Raw genomic sequence first — 25,343 nt, 5'->3', positions numbered from 1 at the left:
TTTTCTAGATGTCGACTTTTAAAGAGTTCTGATTATTAAAAAAAAGTATGACTTTTTCCTAAAAATTCCGACTTTTTTTCTCAAATTTCTGACTTTCTTTTCTCTCCAAATTTCAACTTTTAAAAATGTCCCATTATGTAACTCCGTCTTCATGTGGCTTGAGTGGAACGTGGCACAGAGTCTTCTAAAGCGTAGACCGTGAGCGCCTTTCGGCTGCCGTCCCGTTGAGTGTGATGTATTCGCTTCACCTGATCTGATCCAGCTGCCTGCAGATCCTCCTGCACCTGTCCAACACACATTTCTGCTTTGCCCACCTGGGATATGACACTCTCTTGCTTCACTTGGACAGATTGTGTCTTTACAGAAATGGCTTGGAGTGTCAGACAGAAATGATGAGATTTACAGTGTACTTAAAGTCCAACAATGTCCTCCTGAACACGTCGAAACCGGCAGAGAAAGTCTAAAATAACCTGTGAAATGAAAGCTTCCTTGTCTTCTCTATTGGCATGTCAAGCCACTTTCATCTTGACAAACCACTGCGCTTATAGGAATGTAAATACTGTTGGGGTTTAAGTGTGATAAAATACCCTTCCAGGGCCTGAGTGAAACTACCTTACTGATTGTAGTGAGATTGATGCTTCATGAAGAGATTCATCCCCGCCTGATACAGCAGCCATAACTGCGCATGAATGCAAATCGAGTGCGATACTTGAGCTCAAGTATCAACTGCATTTCTCATGTAGATCACTCGCACACATTACACCGTTTCTGTTGCCGTGCAGGAGTATCAATAACCAGCGTCACAGGCCATCTGATCCCCACAGTCTCTGTAAGAGAACAGGTTACAGGTGTTGCAGACTGTGTCCTCTTTCAGGACTCTTTCAGGAAGTCAGTGACACACGTGTACGCTAACGAACACACACACATGCATACATACACATGTTCCAGGTACACACACACAGCGTTTGAAGCATTGCATATTGTTGTATGCTGCAAGATAGACGGATCAGTGGTGTGTGGTTTAATGTACAGATGATATGTGGAACCACCAGTATGCTCTCAAGAGGAGACACAAAGTGGAGTTTCCTGGAGTCGGACAGGTCCCGGTATGTTTGATCTTGGCCGTGTTGTGTTGCTGCTTAAGAAAAAGATCATGTACCACGGTTAAGAGCTTCTGTTATGTACTCAGTGTCAGTGCCACGGTCATGTTTTCATATACACACTCACCCTCACTAGGAATGTCCCAAGCAGAGTAACCTGACCGTCTTCTGTCCGATGAGCTGACACTGTAAAGCATGCTCTGTTTGTTTTGTCGTGCTGTTAGAACACTAGAACAACATGGGTGACGGTGAACGACTGACTTGTGAATGAACTGTGTCAAATAAATAAACAGGTTTCAAAGTAGGACAGCGGCGGGAAAAAGATACTGATGTGCGCATAGTGGCTTTAGGTTACATCAAATAAAGAAACTCAGTCGAATAATAGCGACAAAATGCAGGTGCACCACTTCTTTGCGGTGGTGTTGTTGATGACTCTGATTCTCTGCAGACATTAGACAAAGGACTACAGGACAGCATAGAAAATACCACAACACCACTTGTACTGCTTGTAATTTGATGTCTCTATTTGGAGTTTCTGCAATAAAGATGACTAATAATCCTTTCAGTGAACCATCGGAGTATCACAAACACGCCTTATTGATACCGTTATATAGTCTCTTGTTTTGTCTGTGCAGAAGGCAGCTTTCAGACCTGTTTCAAAAGCGGGTCATTTGTGGAATACAACACTCAGAGGATTGAATTTCCTTGCTTTCCGGATCACCAGTTCCCGATGCACCTGAACCAGTCGCCTCTGATTTTATCTCCATCTTCCTGTCTCTCCTGTTGCTGCACTTGTTTGTCTTTTCTCTATCCCTCCTACTTACTGTTTTCCTCTTCATTAATAAAGATATCAAGCAAGATCAAAGCTTTTTATCTCGGCAAGATCTCCCAGATCTGTCAGTCTAGTTCTGTCAGTATCCTATACTTACCTTTATTTCTTTCTCAGGAGTCTTGCTTCTCCTCTTCTCTTTTCAAAGTCCCTTGTCATGCAACAACATGATCACGAGTCAAACTCTAATATACAAAACCTAAAAGTAGTGTTTGACGGTAATCTTGAGTTCTGGAAGTGGAAGTATTCGAGGTATCTTAGCTTATCATTTGTAGAAGCACCTTCTTTTTATCGTCATAAATTGTGGTTTCTGTGGGTTATCTATCATGAAATGTGATGCAGACTGTTACCAGATAAGGTCTTTAGCTTTGTTTGAAGAGTTGCTGCATCATTCCCTCGCTGTGAGACATACATTGATGTCTGATTCTGATACTAGTCTTTTTTCCAAGCTGTCTTCCTTCATTATTTCCTATAAAAGTCTCTTATAGTGCAGGATGTTTATGAGTCAAACCTGAAAATACAAAACCCCAATCGAGTTGAAATGTCTGGCAGTAATCCAGGGTCTTTCGTAGTTCTTTCTCAAAGTTATTTGTTGCCTCCTTTTTTTGTTAACTTACCTTCCAACGCAAATGCAAGATTTATTTCTCCTCTTTGCCCCCCCCCCCCCCCTCGCTTGGTCTTGAATTCTATCCTTGTTGTTGAAGGATCGAGAGCAGTTGGTTCAGGGGCGAGCGTTGGCCGGCTGACAGCTGCTGTAACTGTAGACGCCTCTCCGACGTGTGTCTTCAATTCACCTCGCCTTTTTACTCCCAGACTGACCCCATTCGAGGAAACCAAACTTTTCTACGTTGTCTTTGTCTGGAAACTCTGTTTTGGTCATTTTGTGCTGGATTTTTTCCCATTGGATGCAATTGCAGTTACAGCTGAGGTTTCCTGTTCTGACTATAAGAGTTTCTTTACACAGAGGAATACGTTAAAGCAAAAATATTTCCTACTAAGTTTATTCCTGATTTCTAGAAAGTCTAATCCAGTCTCTCTAATAGCCACAGTTTCCTGTTGCCGGGCAGTTTTTCAAAGCAAACCTTTGCCAAACACATCAACATACACTGTAATTTTCAGTGTTTGGACAGGCGGGGATTATTACATTTGACATCATAATGACAGACAATTTAATACTTGTTAGGAACATTTCCGCCTGTCTTTCTGAACTGTCTTTATGTATTAGACCTCTCACCTGCCGCTTACACCAAAACCAGCACCCTGGAGTGTTTGCACCCAGACCAACATTGACCTTGTTATGGTTTGAACTGCAGCCCAAAAACACTCAGTGAGTGAGAGCTGGTAAGTATGTCTCTAATGGAATGAAAGTGAGCCGTTTCTCTGATAAGAAGGCGCTCATTTGTAAACATTAGGCGATTAGAAAATTGTTTCCCAAAAGTGTTCTAGCTAATGGAAGCGCCAAATATAGCCCCGTTTTTTTTGCTGTGTTGTGGGCAGTGTGAATCTTTTTTGTGAAGCTCCTTCTTCTTCTCTTCTCTTGATCATTAGAGAAACATATGTTTCAATGATCATGGTGATGGCATGGTTTCATAATCTGTACCAAACAAGGATATTTTGCTACGTCTGTAGAGTAAAGTGTGTGGACATCTCCATAAAACTCAGGGTTTACTGTCGGTGTGCGCCCTCAAACCGAAACGCAGATTTTCCTTGTGTAAATGTTAAAGTGATGCCAGAAAACAATATTTCTGTTCGTGAAAAACTGTATAAGGACTCCAAAAAGATGAACAAATTGTGTCAAATACAGCGTTCGACGTCAGCTCCCTCATACTGTATTTTTCAGGAAAATCCCCTGCTTCATTCAGATATTTTCACCAATTTTGCACTAGTTTATAATGCAGTTTCAGTGGTTATTTGTGCAGTCTTTATGACCATGCTAAGAAAGGAAAACCTCTTGGTATCTTGTGGCAATCATGCGGTCAAAATATACATCCATTTAATAAATAATTGATATTTACACGTCTCTTGGTTAAATAGAGGGGCATCAACAGCTGCCCTTTCAGAAACAGAATGAAAGTAGCTTGAATCCTCTCTTAACCCTTTTCGCTCTTATCTGTTCCCGCCCAGTGTTTGGTGAGAACACACACCGTTGTGACTCTGACTTTTATTGGTTTTCAATATCAGCTAGTTAACATACAACCTGTGTGAAGGTCACCGTGGGAAACATTGTGTTAAACAGTCGATCCCAAATGCTTCATCTCCACTAAGCCGCTTAATCCTGCCACCGGGACGGAGTGCAAATTCATTTATAAAAGCACGTCATTGTGTTTTTGGATGACACAGGCTCGCAATTTGGCATCACAGACCCATTTTAGACGTGTGAACGAGCTCAAGCTGAAGGTTTCTATCCATGTTTATGTGATGTTAAGACCACTGGCTCCCTGGACCAGTAGGATAACCATCACTGACATCTTTTAAAGACCCTTTTGCGTCTGAAAAAACAGCAAAAATGTTCACGACTAAATTAAAAGATTATTATGTTACTATAAGATTGAAGTTTGGTCTCATCAGCCAATGGGAGGCTCTGAAAGCCCCACATGACTATGATGTAATCCATGTTTATGTGTAGAGCTAGAGGAGAAGAAACAGTAATTGCTTAATGAAATATCCATTAGATGACTCAGAGTGTCCCGAGGCTGCTGGCTCATAACTCCCTCTCTTCCTCTCCTGTAAACCAGGATGTCCTCTTCATCCTCTCTTCCTTTTCCCACCCTACCTCCATCCTGTTCTTTTAGATACTTTTAAGAACATCCACTGGTGCTATGAGGACATTGTCACACAAGCACTTTACTGAAAGACATTGCTGATTTGCCAAATATTAAAATGAAGTGTTTTTGAAAAAGTAAAAAGTATTTTGCTTTATATCCATCCATCCTCCCTTCCTCTCTCCTCTCCATCTTTCCTTCTCTTCCTCTCCATCCTCCTTTCCTCTCTCCTCTCCATCTTTCCTTCTCTTCCTCTCCATCCTCCTTTCCTCTCTCCTCTCCATCTTTCCTTCTCTTCCTCTCCATCCTCCCTTCCTCTCTCCTCTCCATCTTTCCTTCTCTTCTTCTCCATCCCCCTTTCCTCTTCATCTTTCCCTATTTTCCTCTCCATCCTCTCTTCCTCTCATCTTCCCTTCCTCTTTCCATCTCTCCCTCTCCATCCTGTCTTCACCTTTCCCTATTTTCCTCTCCATCCTTTCTTCCGGTTTCTCTCTCTTCCTCTTTCCTTCTCTTCCTCTCAATCCTCTCCTCCTCTTTCTCTCTTTTCCCCACACTTCCTCTGTAATTTTCCTCCTTTATTTTTCTCTACCTCTTTCTTTCTTCTTGTCCTTCATTCCTTTCTTGCGATCTCCATCCTCTCTTCATCCATTCTTCTCTTCCTCTCCATCCTCTCTTCCTCTTTCCTTCTCTCATCCTCCCTTCCCCACACTTCCTCCGTTATTTTCATCTTTCTTCCCCTTCTCTTCTCTCTTCCCCTCTCTTCCTCTCCTCTTCTTGTTTACCTCTCTTCTACTCACCCTTCCTTCCTCTCTCCCTCTTTTCTTCCCATCTACCCCCTCTTGTCTCGACCTTTCTCCCTGTCTTCCTGTATCAACCCTCTGTTTTCCTCTCCCTCTCTTTCTCATTCAATCCTCACTCTACCTCTCCACCCTCTTAATCCTATCTTCCTCTTTTCCTCCCTTGTCTTCCTCTCATCCTCTCTTGCATCTCCCTGCACAGGAAGTAGGTAGTTGAAGATATTTCTCTGCTGTGTTTATCGTTCATCGTGTTGATTAGGCTGTGGTCCCTGTGCAGCTCACGTGAGCTCCTCTTGTTCTGCTGCATCTTTAACAGGCTGCTTTCTGTTGGTTATTCTCCTTTGATGCTGTTCCTCACATGAGTAATTCATAGGAGCTCTGTGCTTCTCTCACGCTGAAGCTCAATGTGCAGATTAATCGTACCTGCGTTATTCTTTATGTGGGTTTGTCGGCGGCGGTGTAATTTATCCTATTTTTAGTTTCTCAAACTGTCGGGTGGTTGCCTGCTTTGATCAGATATATGACTTCTCTCTGAATGGTGACATTGTTCTGTTTGAGGCTCCGTGCCATTGAGGTGCTTTCTCCTGCCAGCGCCTCTCTCTGTTTTCATTCCCCCCCCCCCTCTGTTTGGTCTGTTTCAGTCTGTATGAGACAAAGGCAGCGAGATCAGTGGAGTTGAAAGGTTGAATCAAAGGATGAAACATGGATGGATTGATTGATAGAGAGGTACAGAGTGAGTGGGAGAGAAACTCCCTCTGGAAGAACACAGTCATTTCAGCATTTGCAGACCGTTGACATGCACACAAACCTATAACACACTACAGGAAAGGGAAAACCTGCAAAAGCACAATCCTTTTAACGACAGATTGCTGATAGTCCCCCGTAAAATGTTAAAGTGATGCCAGAAAACAATATTTCTTTTGGTCAAAAAGGGTTTAAAGAATCCAGAGATATGAAGATGGGGTCAGATGTCTGGTCAGACGGCAGAGACAGCTTACTGAGAATAAATAGGGGATGGATGTCCGGTGGGTCTGCCGGGGGACGAGTGGCAGGCAGCAGGCTGACACTGACACTGAGATTTCTGATCCTTTCTTTTACTCTCCTTTTTTCTGGAGAGGAAGTAAAGAAACCGGAGCTCTGGATTTATTTGTTGTTGGAGGTGCAATATATGACTCGGCAGCTTTAAGACATGAAGACACTATTATTTTCTGCTTAGCTCTGATGCAGGATTTTCACCGAAAAGTGGGCGGGGCTTAGTAACGTTAGCGCCATCATGCTATATTTTTGTAGGAAAACCCTGCAGCTCTATCAAATAATTTCACTACAGGGTCAATGACATGATGTCTAATATTTGCTCAAGTTAGAAAACATCGTACTGTTTAAAAAGATAATAGAAATACCTTTTATATTTATGAACCCACTTTTCAAATCTGTTATTTGGCGTTGACTGCTTGACTTTAAAAAACTACACTGATTTTATTTAAACTACATGTCTTCCTGTTTTGGTTGAATTTTTCCAGTCTGTTTAAAACATGTGATCAAAACTTTGGAGGCCAGAAACTTGAAAAGATGAATATGTTTATCTGGCAGCGATGTCAGCATTTACATCAGCGTCACTCCACCCCAAACGGAGTGCCAGCATTCCTCCCTCATGTCAGAGCCAAGTGGTATTCAAGTGTCTGGACCGCTGCCAGTCTATTTACTCTGCAGAATGAACAGCCGCCCGTCCTGGTGTGTGTGTGTGTGTGTGTGTGTGTGTGTGTGTGTGTGTGTGGTCAAAGGCTGCAGTCCTTAGGTATTAATATTCAGTCTGGATTGAAGGGCGGGGTGAGAGGTTTCAATGAGAGGGACACAGAAACAGCCAGTGAGGAGAGAGGAGGCTGCCTCAGAATATGTTATGTGTTACGAAGACGACGTGTTTGGTTTTAAGAAAGGTTTCAGTAAAAAGAGTTCACGTTTTTATACCTTGACCATTCATGTGTTTATAACTTAAATGTTGCACAAAAGTGAGGTTTATTTAAATGATTTCACATACAGGCTAGCTTCACCTGTGATAACATAGAATAATGTATTAATTGATGTATATTTTGTATGTGTAATCTAATTCTGCAGAGAAACTAGGAACTAAATCTGTAAAATAAATGTAGTGCAGTAAAAAGTACAACATTTACCTACAAAATGTTATTTTTTTAAATAACTCAAGTAAAGTACCTCAATTGTTTTACTTAAGTATAGTACTTCGTCTCAAATAGTTTTTTTGCTCCTAAATCCTACGATCCACACGATCTTGTAGTTCCTCCTTGCCACCCTGACACATCTGCAGAGGTAGAAGAAGTACTCAGATCTTGTACTTAAGTAAAAGTAGAAGTACTCAGATCTTGTATTTGAGTAAAGTAGAAGTACTCAGATCTTGTACTTGAGTAAAGTAGAAGTACTCAGGTCTTGTACTTGAGTAAAGTAGAAGTACTCAGATCTTGTACTTGAGTAAAGTAGAAGTACTCAGATCTTGTACTTGACTAAAATTAGAAGTACTCAGATCTTGTACTTAAGTAAAACTAGATCTTGTATTTGAGTAAAGTAGAAGTACTCAGATCTTGTTTTTGAGTAAAGTAGAAGTACTCAGATCTTGTACTTGAGTAAAGTAGAAGTACTCAGATCTTGTACTTGAGTAAAGTAGAAGTACTCAGATCTTGTACTTGAGTAAAGTAGAAGTACTCAGGTCTTGTACTTGAGTAAAGTAGAAGTACTCAGATCTTGTACTTGAGTAAAGTAGAAGTACTCAGATCTTGTACTTGAGTAAAGTAGAAGTACTCAGGTCTTGTACTTGAGTAAAGTAGAAGTACTCAGATCTTGTACTTGAGTAAAGTAGAAGTACTCAGGTCTTGTACTTGAGTAAAGTAGAAGTACTCAGATCTTGTACTTGAGTAAAGTAGAAGTACTCAGATCTTGTACTTGAGTAAAAGTAGAAGTACTCAGGTCTTGTATTTGAGTAAAGTAGAAGTACTCAGGTCTTGTACTTGAGTAAAGTAGAAGTACTCAGATCTTGTACTTGAGTAAAGTAGAAGTACTCAGGTCTTGTACTTGAGTAAAGTAGAAGTACCAGAGTGTAGGAATACTCTGTCACCGTAAAAGTATTCTAAATGTTCCTCTAGTGAAAGTAGAAAGTACTCTCCTCTAAATGTACTTAAAGTAGCGACAGTAAAAGTAGTCATTGTCTGATTGGTCCATTTCAGAATAATATCTCTGATATGTTTTATAATGATTGATCAGTAAAGTGTTCTCAGAGCTGGTAAAGGTGCAGCTAGTTTGAATGGCTTTGTATACTGCAGGGTAGCTGCTGGATTTACTGCAGGTGAACTACAGTCTGATTTAAGGGAGATTATATTTACCATCACTCATCCTAATCTGCCTAGCAACTAAAGGTGTTAATACATGTAGTGGAGGAAAAGTAGCATTAAAAAAGAATACCTCAACATGCAAGTTGTACTTGAGTAAATGTTCTTCTTCCCACCTCTGTACATCTGCCTCGGTACAGAAATCAGTGTGTGTTTACCCATCACCGAGCACTTGAATGGCATTTTCCAATTTCCTCCTCTCTCTTCACTGGGGTCATTTGTACCTGAATGAAAGGGTCCTTTGTTCCTCGCTGTGACCCTGCAGTGGAGGTCATGTGCAGCGTGTAGCCCTGTGCACACATCCGAACATCACAAAGAGATTAAAGGAGGATTTAAAGATAGAGCGTCAGGTATTCTCTGTTTGAATACATGACAGAGTGATTACTCATGTTGTGATTTTTCAAAAGTTCTCGGCTTTTTTTTCCACTAATTCTCTAAGCCCTTGAGGAAACAAGTAGTGTTTACCCTTTATTTACTCAGGGAGGGTTCACTGCCTTTTCTCCAGCAGCTTCTTATTTTCAGTCACACCTGGGCTGCATTACACACAGCACAGAGAGAGCGGTCTTTTTTGTAAGGCTGCATTACCTCATCAAATCTCATGCTGACATCATGGATTTTCATTTCATCAAAAAGTAAACGTGCCATTTGAAGTCTCTCTGCTGCTGTGTATTTACTTACCTCTTCAACTTCACCTTGGGAATTCAAAGTCAGGACTTTAGTTACAGAAGCAGCGCCTTAAGTAGCTACTACTACAGCTAATGGATGTTATGGATGGAGAGCTTTCTTACAATCTTCTTCAAACATTTATTTTGTATTGTGGAAATAGTTTGAATCTTTGTTTGAGTTTTGATTTTAGGGTTTCTTTCTGTTATCCTGTGAGTATTTCTAACTTGTGTTTTGGAAGCAGTGGCCTCCAGTCGCATGACCTTTTCAGGACCTTACACAGGACTCTTTAATCAAGATGATGACTAACAAAGCGATGACTTTATTTCACCTCTGGTTAAACAGCATTGGTAGATCGGAGCAGTATGATTTTTGTTGCTCATTTAAGGATCAAACTGAGCCTTATTTTGAACCTTGAACCTCACATATTGACGTCAGGCTTGAAATGTGAGGTTAAGATGATGAAACTCTACCTGAATAAGTCTTTGATTTTCTTGTTTTTGCTAAAAAAGATAACTTTAACTTTCGAAAGGATGTATGATTACATCATTTTGTGGTTAAAAACTGCCCATTTATCCCCAATTTGGTGAAGATCTAAGGAGCAAACATCTCAAAGCTCTTTTTAAAATTAATTTACCTGCGCTGTTAAATGTGCTTAGAAGGAAAACACTGATGCTGTGGGTATCGACCCTTGAGTTAAACAAGCACCAGTACAGATATTTTCCTCATAAAATGTACCATTTCACATATAAGAAGTTGTGCATCACCACATGCACTTGTGGCGTGACAATAAGCCGACTGTGTGTTCCTAATCCATTGTTCTTTAGGGCCGCCTGCTGTGAGGATAAATCTGTGTGTTTGACTTTAAAGCACTTCAGTTAAGTGTCTTAATTGGAGCAGATTCCACCATCACATTTTCCTTAAGTGACTTCCTCCCTCCCTCAGCCTCCACCTGGCCTTGGTGTAACATAAAAAGCGTCCCTTCTGTAAACCCTAAATCCACAATCTCTTAAGTATTCCTTCAGATCTTTGCTGTGATTTCTGCATCGCCCATGTCAAGAATTGCAGGGGAGGGGATGCTGCAGTAGGTAGCACTACACAGTTATATTGAGCTGGATAGATATGCAAACGATTCCCAGAGAGAAAACACTGCATGGCTATTTATGTTTCAGCACCAAACATCCTATAGTTAATCCATTATTTGGACACTGGAGCATATCAGTGTTCATATCCTTCTGAAATACTGAATTTCTGACCTGTAAATGGTGAAGATATTTAATGGTCTTTGGGCTTCATGTACACCTTGAGTGTGTCGGGATATGAAAACCTATACCGCACTGCAGCGCTTTTGAATATGAAACAACCCCTTAGTTAGTGTCAAGTGTAGGACAGCATTTTGTTAAAGTTTTATAAGGATGTGGAGGGGGAGGAAGAGTGTGAGACAGAAATAGAACAGGATGGTAAGAGATCTTGAGAAAGAAAGGGATGAATGATTAAAAGGTGAATGAGGAAAAAGGTATATTGCAGGTTTGGCAGGTTTAAAAAGGCTGTAGATTTACAATGAATGAAGTTAATAAATGAATCCACAAAGCGTCTTTTCCTGGCAGAATGGCGCTGGGAAGAGGCCACACATTGGCTCTTTTTGTAACACAAACTAGCTTTGCCCCCTTGCCTTTATTTTCTACTTTACAGGGCTACTTTATATTTGTTTTCCATTGTTTTTTACCTTGAAAACCAATTGGAAGATGCTTGCTCCCACGCTTTTTTTTTAAAGATAAAGCTTCAGCGCTCCGTGGAGCTACAAGGAAGATGGCATATGGTGACAAAAGTATAATACTCACCAGCTGAAACATCCAGGATCCAGCCTTTTCTGTCTTTGATATGATAGTTTCCGTCTCAAAGAACAGACCAAAAACCCAATCTTCTCTTCTGATGATTACAGGGACGTCACCAGCGCTATAATGAACAGATAAAAATATCTTTAACTCGAAGCGCTTGGAGCGATCTTTAAGTGGTTGCATGCCATGGCATTAGCTTTCTCCTCATTGGAAATGGTTGGAAACAAACCCTGGGGCTCAGTGGCTGAAAATATACCAACAAATTGGACCTTTTTTGTCAAACGCACCATTGGATTGACCAAGTTCTTCTGGAAAATGAAACTATTTTGCTTAAACTTACAGTTCTTTATTGGTAGTTTGCTCACAGTATAACCCTTAGCCTCTCTCTAACGAAAAGTCTGCATCCATCATCTGTCAATCCTTATCATCCGAGTCCGAAGAGGAACTGGAAGATGTGGTGACGAGCTCCTCATTGATCTGGCAAGCATCCCATTCGTGGACAGCTCCAACCAAGTGATATGTGTCGGAAGATGGAGAGGAGGCGCCGTCGGAGTCTGACGAGGAACTGGAGGAAGATGTGGGGCTTAGTTCTTCAGAAATGGAGGAAGATGTGGGGCTTACTTCTTCAGAATTGGAGGAAGATTTGGGGCTTACGTCTTCAGAACTGGTGGAAGATGTGGGGTTTGCTTCTTCAGAACTGGAGGAAGAGATGGGGCTTGCTTCTTCAGAACTGGAGGAAGAGATGGGGCTTGCTTCTTCAGAACTGGAGGAAGAGATGGGCCTTGCTTCTTCAGAACTGGAGGAAGATGAGGAGGAAAAGCTTGCCATGAGCCTGCTGATTTGTCCTCTGATCTCAGCTATCTCGGAAAGCAATCTTTCATTGTCGGCTCGCATTTGAGCAATCTCTGCGGCCAAATAGTCAAAGTCGAAGCTTTCCCCATTATCTTCTTCCTCCGTCGCCTGAAAATCAGTTTTAAGACATCAGTTTGCCTCTAAACACCGATTAATAATGGTCAAACTCAGAAAAATACTTGATATATAGATAAAAATCTATTAAGAATAATCATTAGCTGCCCTACCACTGAGTCCATCCAAGCATTGTTGTGGTAGATGTATTCAAAGCGCATCAGATTGTTGTGCAGGTGGACCATGTCCAGGTAATTGGACTCTCCGTCGTCACATTTCTCGTCATCACTGAAGTCCTTCCACATCTTACAGTCGCTCTCGTCTGACTGGACGTCCGACTCTCCCTGAGACATGTTGACTTTATGTACAGCAAACCTGCACAATAAGGGTTTCCACGATGAATTCAAACTGTGTTTATTGGACTCGACAACCACTTGATGCTTTGATTTGAAAAATGCTTGTTGAGTTCTGGACTGCTGTGGTGCGTTCTGTAGAGAGCTGAGGATCACAGTTGGATTATCCACCTCTTAATTTGGCCTATTCTGCTTCTTGTTCGTAAAAAACAAAAGGGTCTAGCTATTACATTTGAATGAAACATCAGACCAATTGTAGCCAAATACATTTCCTTGTATCTAAACGACATGACTCTCAATCATTTATTTCCCCCTATTTTGTAAATGTCCTCCATGCTTTAATGTTCAGAAAGCTCTTTATGTTTCTCATCCTGCCTGTGCTGCAGCTCCTCTTTTCACCTTCTGTCTGAAACCAGAGCCCAGTCGGCTCTGATTGGTTAGCTGGTGGGCTCTGTTGTGATTGGTCAACCACTTAGCCTACAGTATCACATGTGTTGGAGCGCTAGCCAAAAGAAGCGCGAGTGTAACATAGTGATGTCATTATTTGACTGAAGTAAACAAAGGAGTCCAATGGAGGCGTTCAGGCGGGGGGAGGGGATGGAATTTAGACTTTGAGTCCATTTACATGCACTAAAATCTATATTACACACTACAGGAAATGGAAAACCTTATTCAACAACTATTTACTCATGCCAACATAACATTTCACAATATAAATAAGTACTAAAGTGGCTTTTATGAGGGTAATTAAATCGTAAAGATGGGAGGAATCCATTTCTGTCTTTGAGTGGAAGTACACCACATCACAGCTCGTGTGCTCCCGCCTCTGACCCTGTTTACTATGCCACTGTCTGCTGTCATAAGTTTGGCACGGTGACATTTAGCTGTGAGCTATTTTGTACTCGGCTGCCACAGATTGACACACTAACACACACACACAACATTTTTTACGCAGTCTTTGATGTGGCATGCCCTGCCCAGTCCCAGCAGACACACACCAGGCTATATGAAGTGGATATAGGAAACCACCGCGCATAATAAGCCCACACAGACGCACGCATATCAACGACCAACACAACACGCTTCTTCCAATCTAAACTTAGGACGGTCTGCAGTCTGGAGTCCTCATGTTTTATTGTTGTTTGTCTGGAGTAAGGCCTGCATACATATATATATTTCTGTGCACATGTGACAAAAACTGCGAGCAATGTTTTGTATTTATATTATTTTCACTTTCTATTTAAGTGATGTTTTTTAATTTGCGTGCTTTTTTAAGTAATGACATGTCAGGTATTGTCTTTTACTTATTTCAGCTTTGTTGTCATGTGGTTGTTGTTTCTTGTGTTCCTTTCAAATGAAAATAATTTCATTTTCATCCCATCTGCTCAAATATTGGTCACATTTGTACTTAAAAAAACTGAATCAAATACACTTTATTTTAGGCTTTTTGAGGGTGTTTAAGTGACAATGATTTGTATTTTTTTGATAGTTTGAATGAACAATATGGGGTTTGGTTGTAAGAGACAAGATTCTAAGACAGTATAATATATTGTGTCGGTGTTCTTCTACCATAATTCAGTCTGTATATGTTTTAATATTTACAGGAAATGACTTAATTTATCCAAAACAAAAACACTTGAATGATATCTGGTTGAATTTAATTCAAAATATTGAACTGGGGATCCATTTCCCATGACACCTAAAGTTCAATTTGTGAACGAATGAGTTTCCTTTCTAAAGCTATCTGTTTTTAGAAACAAGAAAATAACAATCTCTCTCTCTCTCTCTCTCACACACACACACACACACACACACACACACACACACACACACACACACACACACACACACACACACACACACACACACACACACACACACACACACACACAGCCATGTGTTTGCATTGCTCTCTTGACAGATGCAGATCTAGTGAATGTTGGCCACTTCCTGCATTTCTGTGTCAGATAAGAGTTTGGTTTCCAGAACGTCTGGTCTGGATCTGAAAAGAAAAGTACAAACGGCAAACCTCTACTCTCTTTAAATGTATGAAATTAACGACGGAAGAGGTGTGTGCGTGCGTGCGTGCGTGTGTGTATATAAAGATCTTCACACTGAGCTCCATCAGCTGGACTCCACAGGGTCTCTGTGTCTTGGGTTACTAAAAGAGACACGCTGTCGCAAACATGACGTGTGTCACCGCAGTCTGACTGTGTGTGGGGGGGGGGGGGGGTACACAGTACACAGGGATACTAATGCAACCATTTCAATCCTGTAATGCTCTCATTTTGGATCTGTTTCTCCACTCCAGTTTTCTTTCATAAATATATTATAAAAACCGAGGCATTTGCAATTTACAAATTATGTCTGATGTTTACAGGAACATTTGAGATCCATCCACTGTCCTTAAGCATGTGACCCACTTTTAGTAAGTAGTCCCAACCGTAAGCTTTTTAACTTGTGACATACAGGGGTTTTCTACAAAAATATCGCATGAGGCGCTAACATCACTTCCCACCTAAATTAAGCCCCGCCCACTTTCCGGCCAAAATCCTGCATCAGAGCGAAGCAGAAAATAATAGTGTCTTAAAGCTGCTGAGTCATATATCGCACCTCCAACAACAAATAGATCCAGAGCTCCTGTTCCTTTACTTCCTCTCCAGAAAGAAGGAGAGTAAAGAAAGGATCAGAAATCTCAGTTTCAGTGTCAGCCTGCTGCCTGCCACTCGTCCCCCTGCAGACCCACCGGACATCCATCCCCTATTTATTCTCCGTAAGCTGTCTCTGCCGTCTGACCAGACATCTGACCCCATCTTCATATTGCTGCTTTTCAAATGTCTCCATATGACCCCGTGAGGCCTTTTATCTACCGTTATTATACAAGTGTTACTCAACACGTGTTATTATCCCTCTGTAATGCGTCTGCTGACCTTTGCAGTGAACTTACAGACTGTAACAGTGGGTAATAAGGCGGTAACCCTCAGGAGTGCAAATGAACCTCGAGCCGTCACGCCTTCTCATAACTCTCTCAGAAATCACAGTACTTACACATTTTACACTCGGGTCTTACGTGCCTTCCTGCAAAATGCAATAAAACCAGTCATATTTTACATTCTGGTCACGTGTTTGGCGTGCAAAGACGCTGAGGTGTTATTTATTCCTCCTGCTGTGTAATGGGAGGAATAGTCTTCCTTTTTATTATTAATATAAATCTACCTTTTATCCTGTATAGAAACACATTATTATCTGGCTTTCTTCTTCTGTCATTGCCATCCCTCTTTGCCAATATCCCCCTCTTTACCTTCCCTTGATCTCCCCTCTTTACTTATCTATCCGTGACCTTTGCGTGTCTTTATCATGTCAAAACATTCGTCAAAGATTGCACGCAATTATACATTCACTACAGCTGGGATTCCCCCGCAGCGCTGAAAGTGTTTGTGTTGAAGAGCTTACAATGACAAAGTCATGCTGAAGTGCGGTTCTGAAGTTCGTACACACGGAGTTTTAAGGGATTTTACCTTCATTTTTCCTTGTCAAGGCCGACTGTCAAACATTTCTAACATCCTTTAATCAGTTTTTCCAATCATTCTTTCTTATCCTTACTATCTTGTTATTGTGATGTACGTTATATCTGTTTCAATGACTGCAATTTGAACACATTTGCATTGAATTTTCTTTGATCAGAGTGGAAAATGTTGAGCTTAAGTCTGTCAGAGCAGCGGAGCAAAGTGTTGAAAGATCTGCAGGTAGTTTTGGGCTGGAGTCAGGTTGTTCTTCCATCAGAGCGTCTCCACAACCCGGCGATCGGCAGTAGTGATTGCCGGCTTCTTTCGTAGTCCGTAAGCCATTAGTCTCAGACAAATTAAGTTATGATTCCCTGGTTAGTGAATAATGTGGAATAGTAGCTCAGAAGCTGTATAACAAAAGGGAGCCACTAGTCGAGCGTGTTCCCCTCTCATGAGCAACCTGAAACCTTGCATTTGATTTCCTGCTATTTTATCCATGGCTGTTTCTAAATATCTCTTCCTCCTCTCCCTGTTTTTTTCCAGGATGTGAGTTACTGGCTGCAGGTGCACAGATTGGAGCACAGTGACGGCGGCATCCTCGACCTCGATGATGTTCTCTGCGACGTGGCGGACGACAAAGACAGGGTGAGTGACACTTTGATTAGTAGAACAAAGATGAACGCTCTAAGGAAGCAAAAGACAAGCTTTAGGGGTTATTTTCTTTCGTTGTCTGCCTGCTGAAGAGTCTCAGGACTGCGAGTTTGTGTTCTGTTAAAGAAATACAGTTCATTGTGACACGTGCAATGAAGTAGGCATCGTTCTGTGCAGGCCTGGGGCCTTTCATTAATAGCGCTGTTACGCTATCTGTGATCTGTGAATGCCTCTGGGTGTTTACACTAGCTTTGAATATCTTCTCTGGTAATCTGAACAACACAAGTCAATGTATGTGAGTCTTATCTCAGACTTTTAGACGTGCCTGAGCTCCAGAAGTTGAGTCTTGTGTTGCATGTTCAGTTATGTTCACCGCTGTGACTCCAGGCCTCGACCCTGTCAGTGTACAGACCTGACAATCACACTTCCTCACGGCCTGGTTCTTCCATGGCCTCTGGTGCAGTGTGAGGGAGAAGCTCATGCTGACTGACAGCCGGGGGGGGTCACAGGGTCACATTCTCTACTGTGGGACGATATTTCAGTGGATTCCCCTTAGACTAAGACTCGAGGTTTTTAAGTATGTACTCAATCAAGAAAACTTTAATTGTTATTTAGGTGACAACAAAAATAGACGTTTGTATAGAGGACTGTTTTTAGTGTCCTAACTGAAGGCTACCTGTTGGATGTGGAGGGAAATATTTGATTGTAGGATCCAGACGCTGACTTTTGGTGCTTCTTTGTCAGGCGTTTGTCCTAAAACATGCAGCCCCATCGAGGCAAGCCAGGCTAACATATCCTTTTTGGTGCAGATGTAGCAAAGTCCCCAAATGAAGTGGTTCCATCTTTCATCTGTAGTCTTTTTAGATAAGTTTTAGACCAAAGGATTACCCAAAAAAGAGATGCATCCATAATGAAAGCCATCCTTGGCTGCAGTCCTAGGGATGTCAGTCAATAACATCACTGACTGATAAGTGTTATTGATTACACAGTTAAAGAGCCATAACTGCAAACTCAGAGGACCAACTTGTTACTTGCCTGGCAAAAGGGAAAAGAAACGTACCCCTAAAGGTGGAACCAGCTTTCGTGAGCTTCAGCAAAAGTTGCCGCTAGTCCCAGGGCTAAGACGGGGAACTTGACTTGGGTCTTTAAGACGTGTACCGTTCATTTAAAGACAAATCAACTCGATCCTTACTACTCACTCCTCATCAGGCGCACAGCGGGCCGACGGGCTTGGGATACGTGATTGCCTGATGATATAAAAATTGATTAGACGATGCTTCTCTGTAATTTGTTCTTTTGACTTCAGAGTTGCAGGAAGTTCTGCAGCTGGACAGAAGTCTTTCTTTCAGGGTGCAAGTAGTTTCAAAGATTTGTACAAGACCATATGCACGAAGCTACAGTGTAGTTGTTGGCGATAAGTGAAGGAAATGGATCTGAAGTCCCAGAAACCGTCAACCGAAAACTATACTTGAGACATAAGGAAACAATGAAGAATAATATGCATAATGAGGCCAAAAAATGCAGGAATAACGTTTCAGAAATGAGTTTTTGAAACACTTTCAAGCCCTTCAATGTGAAATATAACTCATGCAAACTCTAGTTTTAGGCAAGGTCAAATATTTCTACTTCAAGTGTGCAAGACAGTTTTTAGCTTGAAGGATTTTTTCGCTGTTGGTGGCCAGCACCTCCTGTTTATAGTCCTCCAGGTGTGAACGCGTATAACGTGTGTGTGTGTGTGTGTGTGTTCCCTCTCAACAAGCTGTCATCGTGCTATCTCTTCACATCCATCTCTCTTTCTGTACCCCTCACTGCTCCGTCCCTACAGGCATTTTGCTGTGTGTGTGTGTGTGTGTGTGTGTGTGTGTGTGTGTGTGTGTGTGTGTGTGTGTGTGTGTGTGTGTGTGTGTGTGTGTGTGTGTGTGTGTGTGTGTGTGTGTGTGTGTGTGTGTGTGTGTGTGTGTGTGTGTGTGTCATACATGCCAACCCTTCAGCCTCTCTCACACAAATCGTCTCTCTGCTTCGACACCGAACCCTACGGGGATCTGTGCATGATTTAAAGTCATTTTTGGTTCGTTCGGTGGTCAATCAATCCCAGAACTCAAGGTGACGTCTTTATATTTCTTGCTCTGCCTCCCTACAGTCAAGAATTTGTGAACTATCCCCTGCAGGAAAGATTTAACACTTACATAGACTGTTTCACTAACCCCTCCAGACCCTGTTTGAGACATTCATGTACTTTTAGAGCACCAAGGTCTGACATATTTAGCTCACCGTAAGTTCTGTGAGTATTTATAAGTTATGACTTTTTTCTTACTAAATATGCAAATAGTGTGCACCTTAAGAGGTTGGACACAGGATTTACGGGATTGTATTTTGTATATTTCTGTACGATGCTACATCCTGTCGCTAAACCCTGCTCGTACGTTCTCACAATGAAAACGTCCCTAGAGTTTTAAAGTCCTGCAAATTGAAGCTCAAATATCTATAAGACATTCAGAAGTCAAGAAAAATGTAGAGCCAAGGAAAGAAAAGTACATCTGTTTTTAAAGAAATGAATAGTGTGTCCATTGATGCTATAAAAATGAACTTTAAAATAAAACACTCATGGGTTAGATTAGTGAAAATGTCCCACACATTGTCTCATCTAGTTTTATTTGAATTCAATAAGGTTTGACGGTCTTACCGACCATCTTCCGTCAATCTGAGTACCAGAAGAATGGATCAAATGGGAAACTATAGTCAAGAAAACACGTCTTAATCAGCACTAAGTCATGCAAGGTGCAGGAGTTGCTTCCACTTATGCATTTGTCACACATCCAGGTGTGCAGTGCAGTATTTTGTCTCAGTTAGGACAGGAAATGTCTCTCGCTGAATCCACACAGGACAAAGAAATGAACCACAAAGTGTCTTGGAGGAGCGTGATATTGACCCAATATCAATAACATCTTCCTTTGCCGTTTGTTCAGTGATTAAAACCTCATCTTCTTCCTCTTATCTGTGCACGCCGTGAAGATATGTGACGTGTTCTCTGAGGCGGAACCTGTGGTTGTGATTATGACAGTGTGGGTGGTGTTATCTGCCATGTACAGCAGCTATTCAGCTAATGTATAGCATGCCGACGCTCTGCCAAACACCGGTTGTGAGGAGTGCTATGCAGGGCGAAGGGTTTATCTGCTGCTCTATATATTGATTCTAAAAATAAAAGGTTGGTCGCAGTTCAACCCCGGACGCTTTTAGATTGATCCTGGTGAAAGCTGGCTGTCAAAAGCGGACTTATCATAGACTTTGTCTCCTCATTGTCACTATGTTTCTCTCTTGCAAGGTCACTGTTAGTCTACCGCACGATTTAAAGAGTGCTCATTTGGCTGGGAGTCCAAAAAGGAGGTTCAACTAAAGTCCCGGACACTCTGCAAGAACTAGAGACAGTCTGTGGACTCTGCAGCCTTTGTGCAACCCGTTTTAAATCCCTCTGAGTCGGACTGAGTGTTTGCAGAGCCGGAGGAGAGCACACAGTGGAAAGTGGGGCTCTGAGCCACAGTTCATAACCTCTGCGGGCCCACATCTCGGCTCAGCATGTGTGTGTGAGAGGGAGAGAGAGAGAGAGAGAGAGAGTGTCTACAGAGAGCACAGCTGTTTGTGAGTGTTTGTGCATCAAGTGTGTATAAATAAGCTCTGGGTACTGCGGAAGGAGAACCTATGATATGCATCATTGATCATACTTAAACAGATATTAAGCTTTCAATATAGAGCTTAACTGAAGAACATTTGTCTACTGATACTACTCTTTTGAACTTATTCAAAACATCCATTACACTGCCTTTGGAAGATTAACCTCCCCCCCCCCCAAGAAATAAGCATTAAACTGAGCAGCCCTAGAGAGCATAATCCAGCTTCTGTGTGGTGGTGTGTATCCGCCCACAAGTGTGTCTGACTCCTGACCTCTGACCCTTCCCACAGCTGCTCGGGTTTGGGGAAATGAAATGAAGTCATGCTTTTCTTTTATTATGTCCAACAAATCAATTGGATTATGTAGTTTGTCTTTGAGCGAACACCATAGTCTAATGATGGCGGAAACAGAGAGGAGACAAAGAGGGAGATGAAGGGACAGACACGGCTGCATCTGACAGCTGTTTCACCTCCGTCTAGTTCATCTCTCTCTTCTACAGCTTGTGTGTGCATATGTGTGTGTGTGTGTGTTGTGTTTCCCAAATGCTTGTTGGTGATGTGTACATACTGGAAATGTTTTTCTAGCAGTCTCCATGTCGATATGGCGTCTCACAGCGACTTTGAAGTGGATGATTTTACACAACAGGCTACATTTTTCCCGTCAAAAGTGTGTGTGTGTGTGTGTGTGTGTGTGTGTGTGTGTCCGTCCTGCTGAACATGATGGTGGTCTGCTGGCAGCTGTGACTCATCTCTGCCATTCCACGGGAGCTTTTTAAAGTGCGACCCGTCACACAGGGACACTTTTATTAGCTTACACTGGAACCAAACACACACAGCCTTCATCCTGGGAGTGTATATGCTGTGCGGTTATAGTGCTGTGCTGTTAGAGTGGGGATCAAAAAGTGTGTGTCGGGCTTTGTGTAGATACAGTTTGCATCGTCCATGCCAGGAAAAGTCGTGGCTTGGCTTTCCGACTCACAGAATGTTTTTCCAGACGCCATCTTTCCATCCGATCATCTTCCTTCCCCTCCTTCCTTACCGTCCTCCTCTCACACTGAGGGAGCAGCAGGAACTTTATTCACCCCGCCCGGTCAGGACAAACCCTCTTTCTACCAGCAGCTGGGTCTGTGCTAGTTCAGCTGATGGTCATCGTGCTGAAGCCAGGGGAATACTCGTTTCTGATTGGCTAGCTGCAACATAGTTTTGGTTAATGACGCTTCTTAAGAACTATTTGGGTTTATTAAACAGCAGGAATCCATGGAACCATCTTTAAAACAATGCCACGTGTATTTCCTATTTATTTATTATTAATCTGAAAAGAGGGCTTATGTTTGAATCATTTGACTTTTTGGACCCCTATTTTAAATTGTATTTATTAGCCTCTTTTATATATTTGTAATCCATTCAGGATGAAAAGCTAAATAATAACTGTGCATGTTGTCCTATTTGTTTGGACAGACAATAATAATATCCTGAATATAATCTATATATTTTGAAAGATGCATCACGAGAATAGATTTAATATAAACTAAATGTATATCTATTGTACCTCCACGCTCTCAGATCCCATTTTAAATATTAGCCTTATTTAAAATTTACGATGCTGTATTTTATTTGGAAAAACAATGTTTGGACAGGGTGGAGATAATAAAACGTATTATGAGCACACATTCCCACAGAGGCACACACATTTTAACACACGCACGCACGCGCTTGCACACACACACACACACACACACACACATACACACATACCCCAGGTGTCCGGTGACAGGCTCGTCCCTGCACACCCTCCTGCACCGATGTCATGACCCTCAACCATGACACCTGGGCAGTGCCATCACCACATTCCTGTGTGTGTGTGTGTGTGTGTGTGTGTGTGGGTTAGGTTGTGCCACACAGCTGCACTCGCTGCTACTCCATCACTGACATGCGTGACCCAGTCTGTGTGTGTGTGTGTGTGTGACAGATGATCTGAAATGTAAGCTGTGTGTGTACCGTTGCTGCAGCTGAACATATTTGGCCTTGTTTTATCGTGTGTGTGAAGCGAGTGTGTTTTCTCATTTTGTATACAGTGTGAAGGACTAGTGATCTCTTTCCAACCCTTAACTTGAACAAATGTCTCACACAAAAAAAATCTGGAGTTTTCTTGGTGTGTTAACTCTCTATCCAGACAATATCCGGGTCCGAGCTGAATATAGACGTAGCCCAGGAGGCCGACGAGACGGACAGGAGGGGCCGGGAGGTTAAATAAACCTGGAGGAGTTTCTTAAAATGACTCCTTCAGTCTCCGTCGTGTCACAGCACACCAACAGACGGACAGACAGACGGGCTACCAGACACATATTTGTGTGTGTGTGCGTGTGTGTGTGTGTGTGTGTGTTAGTGATTTAACACCTTGTGAGAACAATCGAGTGTCATTTAAAGCTGGGGAATTGCTACTGAGTAACCGCCATATTTACAGTCCCAGTTACAAGATATGAGATCATTCGAGTTGTGATTTGATTGATTATTGAAACACTTTTGATCCATACAAGGATTTCTTTCCTAACACTGACTCAGATTTCATTGGTTTCACCATCATTTAAACTGCAAACACATCCATGTTGTAAGATATTCTGTAATTTCAACAGTTCTTCCTCGCTAAACAATAATTTGCGTTAAACTGCTTACAATTAGCGCCGGGTCGGAGCTACTCCCAGCATGCGCTTTGTGTGTGCACAGTCTCATCCCAGACAGGCATGCATAATCTTCCGCCTCTCCTCCTCTTACGGTAGAGCCGGTTTCCGCTGACAGCTTTAAAACCGCTCGAGTGTTTACACGTATCGACGCCGTGTCTCTTTATCCGTCCCGTTTGTTGTGTCTGTAGTGGATATTGATTTCCTGCAGAGAGAGTGAAACTGAATCCCAGCGAGACTCGTTACTGCAGACTGCTGCTGAATATGAAAGAGGAGTATTTCGAATAGATAAAAAAGCTCTCTCCTGACTGTTTTCTTATCAGTTAATACATAATAATTAATAATGTGATGATCATAGTGTAAGCTTAATTTCGGTAGACCTAGACAGGAAGAAGAAGACACACTTTATTAAACCCACAAGAGGAAATTCAGCTCCTCAAACGTCTTTCAGCGCCCTGGAGAAGTTGGGGGTTCGGTGCCTTGCTCAAGGACTATGTGTTGTTTTTTAAAGGGTTTTCTTTGGTCCGTACTGGGACTCAAACCAGTGGCTTTCTGGTGACCATGATCATCCTCATCATGATCATTTGTCTTCGAACAGAGCAGACAGATTTGCACTTTCAGGTGCCATTACTTGGTGCCACTTAAGACTGAATGAATGTCAGTTTTCGGCCGCTGACAAAGCGAACTTTGAAAGGAAACACAGCCGTTTCCTCTTTCTGACTCCATCCAAAGGGACAGATCGTGCTATATCTAGGTAGGATATTAGTTTGGACATGTGCCTGTGTGGAACTCCTCCAACAGAAACATGTTTGGGATGAATGAGAGGTCAGCCAAATCATGTCCAGTAGTAAAACAAAAACCTTTCTTTGTCACTACATTTTCCCCCTCTTCTTAACACTGCTGTAAGTAGATATAGCATGACATCACTTCCTGCACACTTCCTGTCCAGTTTAACCATTGCCATTCCAGAAAACCTGAAGTAAATATGCAGTATGTCATCTCATATAACCGAAGCTGTGATTTCCTTTCCTATTTTTCCCTGTAACTCACACGGAGGAGTGTCTTTCCTTTCTTTCACCACACCCGGGCGACCCCTCCTCCAGCCCCACAGATCTTCCTGAGCGAGTGTTGGTGATGACCTCATTTGTTCCAGGCTGGCCCTCCTCCTCCTCCTCCTCCTCCTCCTCCTCCTCCTCCTCCTCCTCCCCTTTCTTCCTCCCTCTCTCCAGCCTCCTAATGAGAACAAGATGACAACTTTATACCAGACTCGGCCTGGGTGACACAGAAACTACGAGGCAGACATGCTTTGTGTTTGCATGCGTTGAGAAGTCCTGTGTGTCAAGCAGGAAAGCAGCTGATGATAATGTAGTCGCCAGAAGTCTATGAACTGCCATAAAATAGAGTTGTTCTAGAAAAATAAAGTATGGGGATAAATCCTGCTTCAGAGCGAAGCAGAAAATAATAGTGTCTTCACGTCTTAAAGCTGCTGAGTCATAAATTGCACCTCAAACTACAAATCAATCCAGAGCTCCGGTTCTTTACTTCCTCTCCAGAAAAAAGGAGAGTGAAAGAAAGGATCAGAAATCTCAGTCTCAGTGTCAGCCTGCTGCCTGCCACTCGTCCCCCGCAGACCCACCGGACATCCATCCCCTATTTATTCTCAGTAAGCTGTCTCTGCCGTCTGACCAGACATCTGACCCCATCTCATATTTCTGGACTCATTAAACCCTTTCTGGCCCACAGAGAGATTGTTTTCTGGCATCACTTCAACATTTCACATGGACGATCAGCATTTTGGTTTGAGGGCGCATGCTTAGACAAAACCCTGATAGATATTAAAAGTATGTGTTTGATAAATCAGTTGTATATCAGTCTAACTGGTAAGATAACGGATGATTATGCATCCATTGTCACCCTGAGTAATGTTATTCACACATCTTTTCACAAGCTCAAATCCTTCCTGGAGGGCAAACCAAACTTCAAATGGTTTTTATTCTCAAGCATCATTAAATGAAATCCCCTTCAACAATGCAATTGATTACATGTAAATGCCGTCAAAAGATTTATTTATGCCATTGCTTCACTCTGAGGGGATTATTTTGTGTCCTAACACGCCCTCCTTTCTCCTCTGGTTCTCTGGAAATCCATCAAGATTTTTACGTTCGGGCAACAAGCGCTCCTGAATGAAAACGCTGTATG

At 42.1% G+C, this 25,343-nt stretch overlaps 2 protein-coding genes across 8 annotated transcripts in view; one reads left to right on the top strand and one right to left on the bottom strand.

The window, feature by feature from the left end:
* The window catches only part of LOC134866079 (partitioning defective 3 homolog), a 244,430-nt gene that overhangs the window by 20,332 nt on the left and 198,755 nt on the right, over positions 1-25,343 (top strand). For all 7 annotated transcript variants that reach the window (XM_063886011.1, XM_063886007.1, XM_063886009.1 and 4 more), the window contains exon 2: positions 16,693-16,794. In XM_063886011.1, coding sequence (XP_063742081.1) covers positions 16,693-16,794 — 102 coding nt within the window. The remainder of the gene's footprint in view (positions 1-16,692; positions 16,795-25,343) is intronic.
* Positions 11,799-12,643, bottom strand: LOC134865942 (uncharacterized protein DDB_G0271670-like). The gene is made up of 2 exons (XM_063885796.1): positions 12,464-12,643; positions 11,799-12,344 (listed from the first exon to the last, which is right to left on the bottom strand). Exons 1-2 carry the CDS (start codon positions 12,641-12,643, stop codon positions 11,799-11,801), a joined length of 726 nt encoding a protein of 241 aa, XP_063741866.1.

The sequence above is a fragment of the Eleginops maclovinus genome, chromosome 6 (genome assembly GCF_036324505.1).
Source record: "Eleginops maclovinus isolate JMC-PN-2008 ecotype Puerto Natales chromosome 6, JC_Emac_rtc_rv5, whole genome shotgun sequence".
Classification (NCBI taxonomy): domain Eukaryota; kingdom Metazoa; phylum Chordata; class Actinopteri; order Perciformes; family Eleginopidae; genus Eleginops; species Eleginops maclovinus.
This window is presented reverse-complemented; position numbering and strand designations above follow the sequence as displayed.